This window comes from Elgaria multicarinata, chromosome 13 (genome assembly GCF_023053635.1).
Source record: "Elgaria multicarinata webbii isolate HBS135686 ecotype San Diego chromosome 13, rElgMul1.1.pri, whole genome shotgun sequence".
NCBI classification, from domain to species: domain Eukaryota; kingdom Metazoa; phylum Chordata; class Lepidosauria; order Squamata; family Anguidae; genus Elgaria; species Elgaria multicarinata.
The window spans coordinates 25,229,714-25,248,177 of record NC_086183.1 but is presented as its reverse complement, the minus strand read 5'-3'; the positions used below and the strand labels follow the sequence as shown (position 1 = coordinate 25,248,177).

Below are 18,464 nucleotides of genomic sequence, written 5' to 3'. Positions count from 1 at the left end.
GGGGGGGAATGTGCAATTTCCCAAGCCTTGGGGAAACTGTGTTTCTCTCTCCCCTACACACACACACACACACACACACACACACACACTGGTAGGAGCCTTAAAGGTCCTATTAACATGGCCTTTAAGGCACCCATCAGTGGGGGGGGGATAACAGAGAAGTGTGATTTCCCCAAGGCTGGGGAAAACTTATATTTCCCCACACACACACTCTAATGGTGGCGGCTGCCAATAGAGTGGTGGGGGGAAATTACGTCCCCCTTCCATACGTTTCCGAGCCCAAATCAAGGTGCTGGGTTTAACCTATAAAGCCTTGCACAGCTTGGAACCACAATACCTGACGGAACGCCTCTTCCGACATAAACCTACCTGAACGCTATGTTCAACATCTAAGGTCCTCCTCTGGGTTTCTACTCCGAGGGATACTTGGAGGATGGCAAGAAGGGAGAGGGCCTTTTCAGTGGTGGCCCCCCAATTATGGAATGATCTCCCCAACGAGGCTTGCCTGGCACCAACGTTGTTACCTTCTCAGCGCCAGGTCAAGACTTTTCTCCCAGGCAGTTAACAACCTGTGCTGAGTTTGTTTGTTTTTAACTGACCCCAGAATACTTGTTTTAAAAGGATATTGTTGTTTTTATGCTTTTCATGCTTTTAAATTTTGTATATTTGTTTTCAATGTTCACTTTTGTAAAACGCCCAGAGAGCTTCAGCTATGGAGCGGTATATTTATTTTATTTATTTATTTTATTTATTGCATTTCTATACCGCCCAATAGCTGAAGCTATTATATAAATGTAATCAATCAATCAATCAATCAATCAATCAATACCATTAGCATGGCCAGGGGAACTGCACACTTTACAGAGGCCCTGAAAACGTGCTTTGCCATCCTCCCCATGGCTCCAATCAGGGCCTTAAAGACCCTCTTAATGCAAGGTTAAAAGGGCCTTTAAGGCCCTGGTTGACATGGAGGGAAGGCAAATGGCATGTCAGGGGCATTGCAGACCTTCTGGAGGCCCTGGTGTCCTTTGCTGGCCCAGCTCTTCAGACCAGGGCTCGGCGAACTCACGGTGCAAGCTTCTCATGAGTTCTTCATTCCTCACTGGTAGCAGTGATAAGAATGAGGGTGAGGAGCAACAGCAGCTGGCAACCATGGCAGTGAGATGTTAGACTCATGGAAGAAATGGGCCCATTGAGGGTGTCTTGCCTGAGGACCATCAAGAGCCTGGAGCCAGCACTACCCAACAGGCCACCGTACAGAGCGACTGTGCTATTGTGTACGGACCAGGGGCTGTAGGCTGTGACTGGCCTCCTACGTAATGGAACAGGGCCTCCTTTCTAAAAGCACCCTCTAGTGGCGCAATGATTTTTCAGCTGCATTCTCCAACCCACATGAGTACCCAACCTGACACGGAGAACGGGACCATTCTTTGACCCCCGTCCTCCCATTTTCCCCTTCTGAACCCGGCACAATTTTGCGCCGCCAGCCCGCGGTTCAATAATTTAGCCGGTCTATTAAAGTTTCATCACAACATCTTGACTGTATTTAAATAAAAGATCCCCCCCTCCCTGCAAAACGCACTATTACCTTCTCATAACGCGTTAATAGCAGCCACCAATGGCTTACGGAACGGCTAATAACTCTGTCAAGTGCGGCATAAATTTACCAGGCCTTGATTTTAATACTCTTGCATTCTTTCACTTTGAATGCCTTTCCCTGCATCTGGGAGAGTAATATCCCCGGGTCTAAGGGAATCGTATTCCCTCACCCCCACATGAAGATCACTTCTGTGTGGTGCTGGAGCACTTAGAGAAAGCCTCAGACTATGCGTGGTTTGTGGCTTCTTTCCCCATGATCTGATTCCCGTCCTTCATAGACACAAACTGGGAAATCCTTCTGAGCCTTAGGGATGGACGGACTTGCCCGTGTCCAGCTCATCAGATGCTCGCCGATCCACTGCTGTCATCCTCCCCCATTTACGGCACCACTTCTTTTGAAATTAGGGCACAGGATGCACCCCTGCTATAAACAAACACGTTATCACAGCAGTAGGGCGACCATATGACTGGATTTGCCCAGATTTGTCCGGGGTTTTGATGACAAATCTGGGAGGGGGAGGGGAAATCTGGATTTTTTTTCTTCAAAGAGCAGCTCTAATGGGAATTAACCAAAATGCTTATAACTCTGTCATTTTTTAAGATAAAGACATGAAACTTGGCACAATGGTAGCTCTTAGGAAGAGTTTTAGTCATACCAAATTTGAAACAGATCTGTTCATGCATTGATTGTTTAGAACTTTTTTAAAAATTAAGGTTTTAAAATTATTATTTTTAAATTATCATTTTTAAAGATAAAGAGATGAAAGTTGGCACCATGATAGCTTTTAGGTAGAGCTTTAGCCATACCAAATTTGAAACAGATCTGTTCATTAATTGATTTTTAGGAATTTTTTAAAATTTGAGGATTTAATTTTTTTTTTAAATGTTATTTTTAAAGATAAAGAGATGAAAGTTGGCATCATGACTGCTCTTAACAAGGACTTTAGCTATGCCAAGTTTGAAACAGATCTGTCCATCCATTGAGTTTCAGGATTTTTTTTAAAGTTTGAGTTTTTAAAAATATTTTTTTAAAAATAATTTTAACATAGCAACCATGTTGTCCTCCTTTTGGGTTTCCAAAATATGGTCACCCTACACAGTAGCAACCCACCCACCCCCATCAATCCTCCAATAGAGATCAGTTGAGCATATTTGGGAATGATCGCATTGTCATTCAATAACAACCCTATCATGTAGATTAGGCAGAGAGAGAGAAAGAGAGAGAGATCCAGAACTCATAACTGAGGGCCAAACCCAGGCATGGGATCAGCATGCAGAACCTTTAGGGGGTTGCTGAGGTCCCAGCAGCCTGGACAAGCACCACCACCAATCAGATGCCTGCCCTGGGCTCCCATGACTGGCGCCTGGGTTTGAATTCCTCACACTGTTCCAGAGCAACGTGACGTAGATGTGTTGTGGGAAACTGAAGTGGCAGCTTGGACATAGCCACTGGGCATTCCTCGCAGTGCTGTTGCCACTTCTCACCCTGCCAGCCGCTAGGTAAAAGTTTGAGGAGCCGCTTGCGTAGGAGGTGGCCCACTGAAGGGCAGGCTGCCAGAGGTCCCCTCGAACCCAGAGCTGGCCTTTAGCATGGCAGGGCCTTGCTGTGTGCCTGAAAACATGTAGCAAGTAGGGAATGGAGTCCAATTTTAAACTCAGAACGAGTGTGGGGGTGAGGAGAGAAGAACCCTCCATCTTCCTGCCTAGGGCTTCCTTCCCCACGAATCATAGAATCATAGAATAGGAGCGTTGGAAGGGGCCTCTAAGGCCATTGAGCCCAACACACACCCACACCCACACCCATGCTCAGTGCAGGAATTCATCTTAAAGCATCCCTGACAGATGGCTGTCCAGCTGCCTCTTGAAGGCCTCTAGTGTGGGAGAGCCCACCACCTCCCTAGGTCATTGGTTCCATTGTTGTACTGCTCTAACAGTCAGGAAGTTTTTCCTGGTGTCCAGCCAGAATCTGGTAAGATTGAATTCTTACCTATACCCTGGTATCGGACGTGACCTTGAATGGGATAAAACCCTCTGTCTGTCTGTTTGTCTGTCTGTCTCTGAGAGGTCTATGGGGAAGTAAGCCACAGTTTTGGGACAGAGGGAGGAAGGATCACGCTCTCCATCCACGCACCCCTCCAGTTTTCAAAATCACATTTCCGCCACTCCCCTCTTCCTCTTTTTACCTGATTAGGGAAGTGCCTTGTGTAAAACGCACAGAACTGCTGACAACCCATCCTGCTTGGCCCCAAGTGGAGCTTTTGAACCCAAGTCTCCCTGGCCCAACATCCTGTCCACTGCTGCCACACCAGCTATCAACCTAAGACATTGCCCCTAGCACCGCCTTGGGTCTTGTCCCGCAGAGAGCAAGATCGCCGGGCCGTAAGATCCTGATCTCCTCCAAAGCTCTTTGCTCGCTTAGCCGACATCAAAGCGATTGGGACGCTTGTTTGAGGGAGCTCAGTCAGCAGCACGGGTTGGGTGGGGCAGGGAGCCATAAACCGGAAGCCTCTTCTCCCCCTGCCCCAACACCATATATCCTCTGCCTCTGCATCCATCCCCCTCTACGCACACCCAGCTGGAAGTTGTGAGTCAGCATGCCAAGACGGTGTCCCTGCTGTTCTCTCCCCACTCCAGCCTCCTCCCCTCAGCCTCTTCCCTCTTCCCTGCCAGACCCCCAATTTCCAAGCAGCCTGCAGTGCGCTGGGTTCCCACCAGCCTGAATCAGCGGAGGCTTTGACCTACTTCCCAAGACCTCTCCCTCCTACGCTCTCTGCAGAATAGGAGGGGGGGAGAGGGAGAGGAAGGGGACAAAGCCCTCGCTTGGCTGGCAAGAAGATACCAAGAGAAAGGTGGCGAGACAGGCGTCACGGAGTCATAGAATCATAGAATCATAGAAAAGCAGAGTTGGAAGGGGCCTAAAAGGCCATCGAGTCCAACCCCCTGCTCAGTGCAGGAATCCACCCTAAAGCATCCCTGACAGATGGTTGTCCAGCTGCCTCTTGAAGGCCTCTAGTGTGGGAGAGCCCACAACCTCACCAGGCAACTGATTCCATTGTCGGGAGTCAAAATCCTCTGTTATCCACCACCAGTTTGGATTTCAACTCTCATCAGCCCCAAGCACCATGGCCAGGAATGCTGGAGTTCTAGCCCAAAACATCAGGAGGCCACCAGGTTTTGGGGAAGGGCGCTCCTGACCCCACAGCTGGTCTCCCGCAGAACCCTTTCCTTGCTCGGAGGTCACAGCATCATTGAATAGTAGAGTTGGAAGGGGGCTGTAAGGCCATCAAGTCCAACCCCTGCTGGATGCAGGAATCCACTTTCAAGCATATCTAGTCTGCCATTCTGTTTGCCACGGTAGCCAGAGAGATGCTTCGCAAAAGATAAGCAAGAGAGAGAGGGGCATGGGCTACTGCCAGTCTGAGACACTGGAGGAGCCCAATTTGCAGTGACCCCGTTCAGATGACACGCTAAGCCATGGCGGTTAAGCATTTAGAGCTAAACATTGTGGCTTAGTGTGGCTTATGAACATTCCTAACCATAGTGGCTACATAACCATGGTTTAAACATGCCCACTAACCATTTGCTGCAAAGGGGTTAGCGGCCTAACCATGGCTTAGTGTGTTGTCTGAGCAGGCCCATTACCTATCTATCTCTTTGTCTACCACTTTTTTTTATCCTGTCCTACCTATGAGGAACCCAGAACTGCTGCAGATATTTCTTAAAAAATGCCAATGAAAGAGAGGATGAGGCAGCCTTACAGCTTTGCTTGGCCTGTTTTCTCCTGATCCCCTCGTCTGTCCTCCTCTCTTGCCTGCTCTTGCAACCAGGACACCCATTTCTCCCGCTGCATCAGCAGTTGGCAGGCAGATGTATGGGGCAGGGTTATGGGGGTGAGGTGTGGATGTGGGGCAGGAGAAGCTGTGGCTGCCTTGTGGCACTAAAAGACAGGAGCGGCATCACTGGGCTGCAACTTGGCAACTCGGAAAGCAACCGGAAACTGGACTACTTGCGTCTTTGATAGTTCCGAAGAAAGGGGAAATTTGACAGTTGCAACTTTTCTCTCTGCTGTTTAGCCTGGAGAAGAGAAGATTGAGGGGAGACATGATGGCACTCTTCAAATACTTAAAAGGTTGTCACACAGAGGAGGGCCAGGATCTCTTCTCGATCCTCCCAGAGTGCAGGACATGGAATAATGGGCTCAAGTTAAAGGAAGCAAGATTCCAGCTGGACATCAGGAAAAACTTCCTGACTGTTAGAGCAGTACATCAATGGAATCAGTTACCTAGGGAGGTTGTGGGCTCTCCCACACTAGAGGCCTTCAAGAGGCAGCTGGATCTGTCAGAGATGCTTTAGGGTGGATTCCTGCATTGAGCAGGAGGTTGGACTTGATGGCCTTGTAGGCCTCTTCCAACTCTGCTATTCTATGATTCTGCTGTGGCTCTGTCAGGCACCTATAGTGCTTTAAGGGCCAAACAACCCAGTATGTTTAAGTATGTTTAAGCATTTTGAGCTAAACATTATGGCTTAGCCTGCCATGTGAACCATTCCTAGCCAAGGCGGCTACATAACCACGGTTTAAACATGCTCTCTAACCATTTGCTGCAAAAGGCTTAGTGGTCTAACCATGGCTTAGCGTGTTGTCTGAACAGGCCGACTGTGTGTGCAAGTGTTTGTGCAATCTTGAGCAGACAACTCTTTCCCAGGAAGAATTCCTCAACCGACCAGCTACTGTATTTATTGGTACTTTGTTTTAAACTGAACAATTTTAATTTGATGTTTTTAATCTTCTTCCTTTTGGCTGTTTTATTCTTTGGCGCACCGCTCCAGAATCTATTTTTAGATATGGAGCGGTATATAAATATATTTTTTAAAATAAATAATAAATAAACGGCTGACCTCAAAATGGGTTAAACAGACCCTCTCTTTCCCCCACCCAAATAGACACCAAGATTTCAGTTTCCTTAAAGCTATTTCTTAAAAAAAAAAAAAAAAAAGTGAGGAAAAATTATCATGCAACTTCACATGATGTGTACGCTTGAGCCTTTAGGATCCAGCAATCCACCCCTCCCGGTCACTCTAGCCACGGCACTGTGTGGCGTACCCCTGGCAGACATCTCAGCTCTGGGTCCATTCTGCAGTTTGAGGGAGGAGAAGTCACTTTTATAAAGTATTGGGGTCACTTGTGATTTGAAGGGGAGAGCACAAAGTCCTCCCCCCTCCAGCTCTTCTCTGGTTATCTTCAGAACACTTGTCCAATCTGTGCCTGACAGCTGTCAGGGAACAAGAAACGGGATTACTTAGCACCCGTTCGCCTTCAAGGCGAGAGAGAAACCACTCTGATAATTAAATCTCGCAGCTGGGAGCCACGGGGTGAGGAGAGAGAGCCCGTCGAAATGAGGTGGCCGGGGGACTGGCATGGGGCCAAGGGGGGGTCAGGGACAGGGGGACGTAAAGTGGGGAGGGGAAGCAGCCCGGGCCCAGTTACAGGATGAGGGTTGTGTTTGAAATGTGTCCGTGCGGGAATTCACTGAGCAGCTGAGTTCACGAGGTTTGGCCTTTTCTTTCGTTCTCCTTCCTTCCTTTCTTTCTTTCTCCCCTCAAACGCTCGTTATTTTTGTAAATCCGCCATTTGGAAGGTGTTCAAGTTTTTAGGGCTTGATAAAAAGAGCTGTAATAACATGGGCTTTTGGACTTCAAAGGGCTTGGTAGAGAGAGGCAGCCAAAGGCCTCACCAAAGCTGCGAGGAGAACCCAGGAGTTATATTTCTCTCTATCTCCTGACTCTCCAAACCCTCCTTTCTCTCTCTCTCTCTCTCTCTCTTTCTCTCTCTCTCTCTCTCTCTCTCTCACACACACACACAGAGCTATATAATAAATTGGACTCCACTCCCTACTCAGAGACAGAAACAGGGCCATCTTTTCCATTTATAAATGCAGCAATACATCATTCAGGTGTTGAGGACCAATTCTCTCAAGTCCCTGATGTATAGATTTTGCATGTGGTGGGGTATGGGAGTAAGCAAGCCTTCAGCTTGCATATTATTATTATTATTATTACATGTCTATACTGCCCAACAGCTGAAGCTCTGTACACCCTCCTCCACTGTGTATAAAGGAGGCCCCACTGCGTGTTTTATGAGGCAGGTGGCTTACAGTACATCTCACTATAGTGTGGAAAATTTTGACCAGGTGACTGGTGGGCCAGGTAGTGGTCCAAGTGCTGTTGATGGGCAACTTCAAAGCCCTATTCCTCCTTCGGCTACTTTTGTGTCTTTAAACCAGAATTGGGCAGGACAGGCCTTTGAACAGAGGATGTCTTCAAAACAGAGAACAGTCCTCTTTCAGCCCTCCAAATAGAGGACTGTAAAAGAGGACACATGGCCACCCTAGGTCCTTGCCTCATGATGCCTAAGCCCCGACACCATCCCATCTTTGAATTATAATGTAGAAGGGGGGCATTTCAGTCAATGCAGGTTGTCATGCAGGGGTGACGAAAGCTGTACTTGATGAAATTCCCCCTTTTAGAGAAATATTAAAGGTAGGAATAGCCAATGGAGTCTACAGGGTGAGTGTCCCTGAGACCATAGGATGGCTCGGATTCAACCTCTGAAGTTGGAGGCAGTGTTCCAATCTTGGAAGGGTGATTCAGAGATCTGACCACCTGACCCCATCACAGCTAGCTCAGAGAGAACGGTGCACGGTGGCCTCTCCATGGTAAGAAAAACAACCTCAGAGAAGGGGGAAAGGGGTCATTTTGATGGGCAGAGAGGGGAGAGGACTGGAAAAGCCAGGATAGGATTTATCCTAGGTTTCCTCCAGCCCCCTCCCCTCCAAGGCTGGTGGCTCTAATGTCAAAGGGGCTGTGAAACAACTTTGGGGCCAAGTCTACACCAAGCAGGATATAACAAAATGGTTTGAAAATGGTGTATGTAATGTGTCCTGTGCCCAAACAGTTGTCAAAACCATTAAAAACTGTTCTAAAGCAGTAGTGTAGATCCTGCCTATATTTCAGCCAGAGCCTGTTGTAACTTTCAAGGAGCTATCCAAGGTGCTGAACCCAAACCCTGAACTAGGTTCAGCATCTTGGAGAGCTCCTTTAGAGTTATGGCTGGTATTGAACGAAACCCAGAGTGGATCCACCAGCCTCCACTGGGGGCTCCCTGTCCTCTGTTGAACAGATCCCCTTTCTTGGCAATCCAAAGAAGCTCTTAGCTCTCCTGATGGCATCCGTTACAGACCCTTAATCTTTGTAGGAATATAGCAAGCCACTACATAGCAGTTCAGACTGTTTGTCCATATACCCCAGTGTTGCCAACTCTGACTGGCAGGGACTCTCCGGGGTCGTAAGCAGACACAGGTTTTCCCTGTGATCTGCTACCTGATTCTTTTAGCAGAAAATGTCAGTGACTGAATCTGGGGCTTTCTGCATGCAAAGCATGCGCTCTACGACTGAGCTACAGGCCCTCCCCCTTGGGCTCGAACACTGCAAATCCCACTAAAGTAAACAGCTCTTGGATAACTGGCTTTCCTTTTTTTTCAAGCATTGAAATGCAAGCTTTAAATCTGAATTGGGAGATTTCCACACTTGCGCCCACCCCTTTCTCAGCTCTAGCCTGTGGCAGGGACAACACAAGTTGGAATACCCTGTTCTGGGCTCCTCTTAGGATTGCCATCAGTTTGATATTTCCTCAGCACTGCCGGTATTTTGGTCACCAAGCTGGGACTTATTATTCGCCCTATTATGCCTAGTAAAAATGTCTATGGGGAAAGCATACCGGGGACCATAGGATGGTTCAGATTCCCCTTCCAAGGTCAGAGACAGTGTCCTGATCTTGGAAGGGAGAGTCAAAGATCTGACCACCCCACCCGTTCACGGCTGGCTCAGAGAGAACAGCGCTGGTGGCCTCTCTGTGGTTAGAAAAACAACCTCAGAAAAGGGACGAAGGGGTCATTCTGGTGGGCAGGGAGGGGAGGAGACCAGAAAGGCCAGGGTAAGATTTATCCTGAGTCTCCTCCAGCCTCCTTCCCTCCCCATCCAAAGTGCCCTTGCTAGACAGGCTAAACAGCCCATCTAGCAAAAACTCAAAGTGGGAGGCTGAGGAGGCAAAGATCACCTTTACTGCTCAGTTGGCAGGGCATAGGAATCTCAGAAGCTTCCAAGTCTGAGCACTTCTGAACAGCGATGACACACTCCGTGAGATTATGCCCTAAACCATTTGGGCACATGCACACAAGATGAGATAGGGTTTCTTTGGGGGCTGGTATCAATATTGCTTATTGCACATGCTTTATCTCTTCACCAGCATATACATACACTATGCTGAACTTTTCTATATGAGGCTTTTAACCCACCACTTTACCAAGGCTTCTGCTTCTGGATTCTTCGTGGGATTAAGCTTGGCTCCTTTAGACATCTTTTTTTTTTGAGGGGAGGGGTCTTTCTCTGCCTTTCTCCGTGTTCCATTACATAACCACTAGGTGGCGCTGAGGTATAGTAGAATTGTGCAACTATGCTAGGATTTCATGCCACCATTCACAAGATACCAGATGTTCCTCATTAGGGGAAAAAAATGCTATTGTTGTGAACAATAGGAGACGCCTTGGAGGATGACAACATTGTGTGCAGCTCCTGCAAACTAAGAATCATGAGGAAACAATAAATGCCTTGTGTAGAAAGGTTCACTATCCCATTTTGTCCCACATCAGGGACATTAGAAGATCACAGCCGCCTTTCATCTATGCACTTGGCAGGACTCTATAATTGGTGTAGAGTCACCTCTACCATGACATCCATCTTAACTGTAATAGCGATGGGTGAGTATTTCTTTTCAGTTAGGCTTTGATAAGAATTGACCAAAATTGGCAAAGTTCTCCATATTCGACAAAAAAGAACTTGAGATTTACAAAATTTAAATGTGGGAGAAATCAAAATCCGTAGTCTCGTCTTTGCCTCCTCATCCTTCCACCTTTGAGTTTTTGCTAGATGGGATTTTTAGCCTGTCTAGCAAGTCTGAGTTTGAATGCATTGCAGCATCCAGCCCTCCTCTGACCTGCCACAACCATTACGTTTCCCCCTCCCTCCTGGTTCTGCTACTCAACCTCACTACAGGTTCCTCCCCTTTCTCTGCAGCTGCTTCATCAACCAGGAGGTGACGCGCGTGGCATGGCTGAACCGTTCCAACATCCTGTATGCCGGCAATGACAAGTGGTCCATCGACCCGCGGGTGCAGCTGGTGACCTACATCCCCTCCAAGTTCAGCATCATGATCACCCATGTCAACGTGTATGATGAGGGACTCTACACCTGCTCCTTCCAGACACAGGACAAGCCCCACACCTCGCAGGTGTACCTCATCGTGCACGGTACAAGCCTGGGGAAAGGATGGGACCATAAATGGCTAACCTGACCAAAGAGACTCCGGGTTCTTCCAGATAGGTTCTCATTCTGCAATCACCCTGCCTCATTCATGGAGTTTTGCGGAGCTGTGTGTATGTCTTCCTACACCTAAAAAAAAAAGATTGTAGAGCTGGAAAAAATGCAGAAAAGGGCAACTAAAATGTTTAAGGGGCTGGAGCATCTCCCCTATAAGGGAAGGTTACAACAGCTGGGACTGTTTAGCTTGGAAAAAAGGAGGCTAAGGGGAGACATGATAGAGATGTAGGCCATAGCTAGATGGGGTGATATCCCAGGGATCACCCTGGGATCATCCCTGTGCATTCATATGATGCACAGGAGATCCTGAGAGCAGGGAGGGATGATCCCTCCCTTTCTCTGGGATCTCACCCTACACTTCTATCCTGCTTTTTCTGTGGTCTTGGCCTGATCCCGAGACCACAGAACATGTGGGTGGGTATCGCGGTTTGTCCCGGCTCCTCGTGAGAAACTGTGAGGAGCTGGGAACTGCACACAGGGTACAGAGCTCCTCAGGAGCTGTGTGCCCATCGGGTGGGGGGTGGGGAGTGGGGAAAGTATTTTTTTTAAAAAAAAAACACCTCACCATTTTTTGCACGAGTGCTTGTGTGCTCCAGCTGCTTTAAGAACAACAACAAAAATGATGGCCACAATGTCGCACACCGCGTGTAGACCAGGCTGATGATCTCGCAATCATAAAATCATGAGATTGTCAGTGTAAACCCCCCTGGTCTAGCTGATTTTCTCCCTCTCCCATAATACTAGAACCCAGGGTCATCCCATGAAGCTGATTGGTGGGAGATTCAGGACAGCTAAAAGTATCAGAGGCAGTAAGCATATATGCACCAGCTGCTGGGGAACATGGGTGGGAGGGTGCTGTTGCAACTGTGTCCTTCTTGTGGGCTCCTGGTCAACAGCTGGCTGGCCATTGTGTGAACAGAGTGCTGGACTAGATGGATCCTCGGTCTGATCCAGCAGGGCTCTTCTTAAATTTTTGCATTCTTATGTGGTTCAAGATGATGTCATCTTCTGATTGTTTTTTGTGGTTGCTACATTCCCCCTTCCGTTTTAATCAATTTAACTCAAACAAAAATACATCAATACATCCAAGAAGGGGGGGAAAACCAAAAACAAAGTAAAATCAGTAGCGTTATCTTAATGGCAGGGAAAATAACACAAGCCAAAATAAACTCCATCACACTTGGAGGTTAAAAGCCTGCCTAGGAAGAAACATCTTTATAGCCCATCTAAATGGCCTCAGCTTTCAAACCTGGCAAATTTCAAGTACCATCCGAACTGAAAAACAGTGTAATCACAAAGTAGCAAATCTCTTCATTGCAATGTATGCAGTTAATATAAACCTGTCGTATATTTCACAGTAATGCAGAAGTTTCGTTTTTTAAAAAAAGACCGGGCCCGGGAGGGGGGGGGCAGACACCCTAAATTGTTATGTTCTCATTTTTTAAAAACAGAAACACCAATTAATTACCCAAAAGTCATCCAAACACTTATATAGTCCCCTGTAGCTTCTCTGCAATCCAGGGCAACCCTTTCTTTTCACTGCCAAATCACAGAATCACAGAGTTGGAAGGGGCCTACAAGGCCATCGAGTCCAACCCCCTGCTCAATGCAGGAATCAATGTACATGGGGTTTCCAGGTAGTTACCCTTCTAGAAACTGACCAGGCCTAGCCCCGCTTAGCTTCATCAAGGTTGCAGCCTCCCATGCCATCACACCAGATAAGCCTAATGGATCTTCTTCTTCTTCTTCTTCTTCTTCTTCTTCTTCTTCTTCTTCTTCTTCTTCTTCTTCTTCTTCTTCTTCTTCTTCTTCTGCTGCTGCTGCTGCTGCTTCTGCTTCTGCTTCTGCTTCTGCTTCTGCTTCTGCTTCTGCTTCTGCTTCTGCTTCTCCTTCTCCTTCTCCTTCTCCTTCTCCTTCTTCTCCTTCTCCTTCTCCTTCTCCTTCTCCTTCTCCTTCTCCTTCTCCTTCTCCTTCTCCTTCTCCTTCCTTTTGCCCAATACTGGGCCTCAAGGCAGTATTACAAAGTTTAAAACATACATTTTAAAACATAGGAAAAGAAATGTAAAAAAAAAAAAAGGTTAAAATAACACCCCCAAAGGAGCCTGCTTCTTAAGCTCCCAGTCCCAAAAAGATGTTGCAGCTGGGGGTGAGATGGTTCTGTGCTGGGAGCCTGAGTCTGCTAGGAGGCAGTTCTCTTAGCCATTCTTCTGCTTGTGGTCAGGCCTCTTCCACCTGCCTCCCTCCCAAGTTTCCCTCTTTTTCTGTCCTCTTTCTTACCACAGCAGATCCATGAAAGACGACAATGTCTTCTTATTGGCAGAACTGAAAACAGCCTTGATCCCTTCTACACCAGATTATCCCCATGCTATTTTCATTTGTTTGTTTTTAAATAGAGTATGTTGCTTCCGGTTCACAGGGAAGCACACAGAGACCGACGCAAAGAGTTCCCCTCCAGGCCAGGCCTTCTCCACTTCCTTCCATTCCCTATTTAATGGTACTGGAGGAGTCAAAACCTTGAGATTGCTTTTATGCCAGGGGCTGGAAAACACGCAGTGGCCACATCACTGAAACCCCTGTGATTCTGCTGGTAAACAAGGCATGCTGGGAACAGAATGGTTGTTTCCTAGCAGAACTGGCTCACCATCCCATCCCACCAAACAGCTGTTTAAGCTTTTTAAATGGCTTTCGAACTATGGCCTCCTTTATGGATATCCCCTTCAGGGCATTTCAGCCCTGCATCTATGCTGCTTATCTTGAGCCATTTGTTGGTGGGTGGAATCCAACGAACTGCAAATTCCACGCGGGAGAGGCAATAGCCGTGCGACTGTTTAAGATGATTACTTATCCATGGATGCCGGCAGGGCCGGCGCTACCGTTAGGCCAACTAGGCAGCCGCCTAGGGCGCAGACCTCAGAGGGGCGCAGCTGACCTTTAAGGGTCACAGTTTTATACGAATTAGCTGTGTTAAGGAAAAACCATAATAAAAGGACAATATAGTTCAGAAATTCTTCTTGAACAGCTGAATTGAAGTTGGCAATTTTTTGGTGTGTGTGTGTGAGTGTGTGTGTGCGCGTGTGTGTGTGTGTGTGTGTGTGTGTGCAAGTAGCTCGCCTTGCCTAGGGCGCAAAATAGTCTGGCACCGACTAATTCGAGACAGACTAAAATGAATTTGGATTTCTATGATTCCAGCGTATGGAATCTGGTGCGGACTGGCCTCCACAGGATGCACGGAGTCTGTGGAAATTTATGCAAATTTACTCGCAGGAAAATACGTAAGTTTCTCTTGAGACATATGCAATGCAGAGAAAAGTTGAATGGGATGGTGAACGATAAGCTAAACGTTCCTTGAACAAGCCCCATTGAAGTGAACAAGGTATTGCTGTTGTCCTGGCTCCTGTTCATGGCAGTGGCCAAAGGAACGTCCAGGTGGCTTACCGGGCAGGCATCGTCCATTCCGCTACCTTAATGGCATCCCAGATCTGCTGCCTGCCGACCACACTACGTGTTACGATGTAGAAGCATAAAGCCAGGATCTCTTCTCGATCCTCCCAGAGTGCAGGACACGGAATAACGAGCTCAAGTTAAAGGAAGCCAGATTCCAGCAGGACATCAGGAAAAACTTCCTGACTGTTAGAGCAGTACAACAATGGAATCAGTTACCTAGGGAGGTTGTGGGCTCTCCCACACTAGAGGCATTCAAGAGGCAGCTGGACAACCGCCTGTCAGGGATGCTTTAGGGTGGATTCCTGCACTGTGTGAGGGGTTGGACTCGATGGCCTTATAGGCCCCCTCCAACTCTGCTATTCTATGATTCCATGATTCTATGAAATGCATCTCTGTCTCTTTTGTGCTTTTACAAACAGCAGCCAAAAGTGTGGAGAGGGGGACAGTACTATAATTTCACTGATTATTATTTTTTAAAGTGTAACTGCACATCCTCAGAGTATTTCTTTAAAAAAAAAATCAGGGTTAGCAGGCTTTTTTTGTTTTATTTTTTAGCTCTAACATATTAGGATTTTTGGAGGTGTAAAGCATGCAGGGAATAAATGTGAGTTGTGTGCTTCACAACTGAAGTAATACACACAGCCACCAAAAGGGGGAGCCCATCACAACGTTCAGTCCAGGGTCGGAAATCACCTGGCTGCACCACTGCAGAAATTCGCCTGTAGAAGGGAGAATCCCACCCCACCCCAGCCTAGGATGGCCAGCTGCATTTTCTAAAATGTCCTAATTATTGGAGATAAAGGAGTCCTGTTGTTCTTTGTATTTGGTCACTTTAAGGGACTGCTCAGAAATAGCTTTCCTCCCCCACACACCGCCCGCGCCATCCCCCATCCCAGAGGGTGGCTTCACTTTGGTCCTGGATGACTCGGAATCACTCTCCAGCTGTCAAAATTGACAAGAGACCTCTCTCATCCCCCCTCCCTTTTCATTTCCTTCGCTGATTCCCAGCCGCCTCCAGGATTTCTGCAGCATTTGCAAAAGCTACAACTGCAATACTACCCACCCCATAATTACACACACACACTGTTTTTCCCATGGTTGCAGGAACTGGGAAGCTGGTACAATAGGAGCTGATTGGACCCGGTCCGGAATGAGCAGCCTGGGCGTCAGGAAACAGATGTTCCTGGCTTCTCCATCATCCTCTGTCACCAACGTCCCCCCCACAACCTATCAGGGCAGACAATGGGGATCGTTAGACTCAATTAGTAGGGGGGGGAAGCAATTTGTTTTGGGGGGCTCTTCCGCTGGGGCAGGGAAAACAGCCATTGGGAATTAACCCTGAAAGTACGGAGGTGGGCCTTTGGTGAGGAGGCACTCAAAAGGCAGCTGTTTCTGGGGCGGAGCAGCTATTGTATGTGCAGCAGTGGAGGCGGGCAGCTCCAGTTTAAGTGGGACCGTGAATCCATTCTGAGTTTCAGTCAAAACCAGCCAAAACTCTATCCAACCTTATCCACAAAATAGGTCCAGCACCTTGGATGCATTGCATGGACCTCTTTGAGGAAGGTGAATCTCTGTCGGCCCCATGTCCAGAGAGGCATGTCAGTTTCTCCTGTGGAATATCCCCATCTGCAAGTGGCTTCTCGATATCACAGAACGGGGAGGAAGCAGAATTCCGCCTTCAATGCTCAGCGCATTAGTTCTCCATCAGAACAAATGACGACTGGGCACTTTTCTTGGTCACAGTAAGGTGTGATAGTCAAGGATCCCACTGGGGCTAGGATTCTTCCCAAGGTATCAAGACTCAAAAAACAAACCTTCTTTTGCCTGGGTACACCAATCCTGGGCAGTGCTTCCTGGTCATGCTAGGAGGTGGCAGAATGCTGAATGTAACCAGAGACAGTTCCAGGTTTTGGGAGGCCCTTGGGCAAGTTGCCTTCGGTGCCCCCCTCCCTGAACATCCCCCTTTCCTTGCCACTGTGATTTGACACCATTCATTCATTTGCTCTCTCCCTCTGACCGCCATCTGCATGCCCTGATTTGTGGGTCCCTTGTCGACAGCTGGTTGGCCACTGTGTGAACAGAGCGCTGGACTAGATGGACCCTTGGTCTGATCCAGCAGGGCCCTTCTTGGGTTCTCATGCTGCTCCTTCCCCTTGCTCTTGTCACTAGCCACATGCCTGGAGAAGGCAAGCAAACCTCAGGAATAGCAAGGGGAGGAGCAGGGCTAGGGGACTCTGGGGGACAGCAGAGGGACCCCTGCTTGGGGGTAGGCCTCAGCAGGTGCCCCACAATGCCAACCCATGCCACCCATCCTGAACATAACCTATAGTAAGGACAGCCCTGCTTGGTCATGCTACAGTAAGGTTCGCAGTTGGCCTGGGGGGAAAAAAGCCAGCCTGGCTTGATCTTGATACAGTATGTAAGAATTAGCAAGTGAAGCTTTTCGTAGCCTGCAGAGAAACATGATCATTCGCTAATTGGGTGCTGCAGGTCAAACAGTTGCTAACGGCAGACCTCCGGGGCTCTGCCATTAGTGCAGTGACAGAGAAGACAGCACCCCTGGTGGCGGGAGGCCGGAACTGTCTTGATACTCACTGCCCGTCTCCTCCAATCTCCACAGTCCCAGCTCGAATTGTTAACATTTCATCTGCCGTGACCGTGAACGAGGGAAGCAACGTGAATCTGCTCTGCCTAGCCATGGGGAAGCCAGAGCCCACGGTGACTTGGCGGCAACTAAAAGGTAAGGGAGGCTGGAGGAGGGAGGCAGGCTGAAGGTATCTTTGTTGTCCCCTATTCTGGCAGAAGCTCGCTTGCCGTTCTGAACCATCGTGCTGTGTGAATGACAGAAGGCAGCGAGAAGGGAACCGTTTGGCAAAGTAGAACTGGTGTTTGCATAAAAATTCTGCCCAAAGCAGGTTTCAGCCCAAAGCACTGCAACTCACGCCCGTGGATATTTTTCAAGAGGGTGGAGTTTGGTACTGGTGAAGAAGTTATCATCATCATCATCGGGCAGGATTGAAAGTATTATATTTTTATTTAAAGTTTTTAAGTAACAATAAACTTTTTATTATTTTGTTAGCTACCAAATACCACCTGTCAGCTTGGCATTATTTACCTGCCTTACAGTCCTTAAACACCCGCCCCCATATTATACCCACAGTATATTTAGAGCAGATCCTGTATAAAACCTGTTTCTCGCCTAGCTAGGGAAAGTATGTCAGAATTTGCAATGGCAGACATTGACGACAGTGCCATCTTCAGTAAATCCCTTCCAGAACATTTAACACACTTGAGTCAGGGGCTGAAGGCAATAGGGGCAGCCAGCTTGACCATCAAGGCTTCCAAATGCCAGTCATCATCACTATTATTTTGGTGATCCCGCTTTTCTTGTCTTAAACCCTTCAATCAGATGCCTAGTCCATAAGACTGTAAAGGTAGTTCCGAACGGGCGTCGGCAACGGCTGGTGAAATTCCAGTAGCTGGGAGAGGTCAGACGGGGGGCTGAGAAAACACTGTGCTGATAAGGGCTGTCAGACGTAGCCCCCCCTCGCTCTTCCCCATAATTAGCAGATGTCAATGCTTTGCCTCATTTATTTCAGCCACTGAATGCCACTATTTCTTGGTGCACGGTTTTATATATGCACACAGTGCAGCTTTTACGCGCAGCTGTGGCCGATACATGTGTGCCGTTTTGGAACTTAAACTTTTGGATTGCCATTGGCCTTGGAGGCTGGGGATGATGGAAGCTGTGGAGGAACAGGTCTCCAATGACCTCGGTGGAGAAGGCTGATCTGCCGCTTGCCCCAGTTCCACAGCTCTTTACTGCATTCTCGTCGAGGGTAGGCGTGGTTGGGCACCCGCCAGAGGTCCATGCCCTAGCAGGGGCCCACTGGCTGGAGCATCCTGGACTTGTTCCTCCTCTTCAGCATTGCAAGCTGCTTGTTCACCTGCCTCTTGCTCCAACCCAGATCCCTGGCTCCCTGCTTGTC

General features: G+C 48.1%; 1 protein-coding gene across 1 annotated transcript in view; it reads left to right on the top strand.

Moving 5' to 3' along the window:
* The window catches only part of IGLON5 (IgLON family member 5), a 105,924-nt gene that overhangs the window by 75,549 nt on the left and 11,911 nt on the right, over window positions 1-18,464 (top strand). Inside the window, exons 3-4 of the mRNA XM_063140072.1 lie at window positions 10,729-10,961; window positions 17,096-17,215. Of these exons, the coding sequence (XP_062996142.1) occupies window positions 10,729-10,961; window positions 17,096-17,215 (353 nt within the window). The remainder of the gene's footprint in view (window positions 1-10,728; window positions 10,962-17,095; window positions 17,216-18,464) is intronic.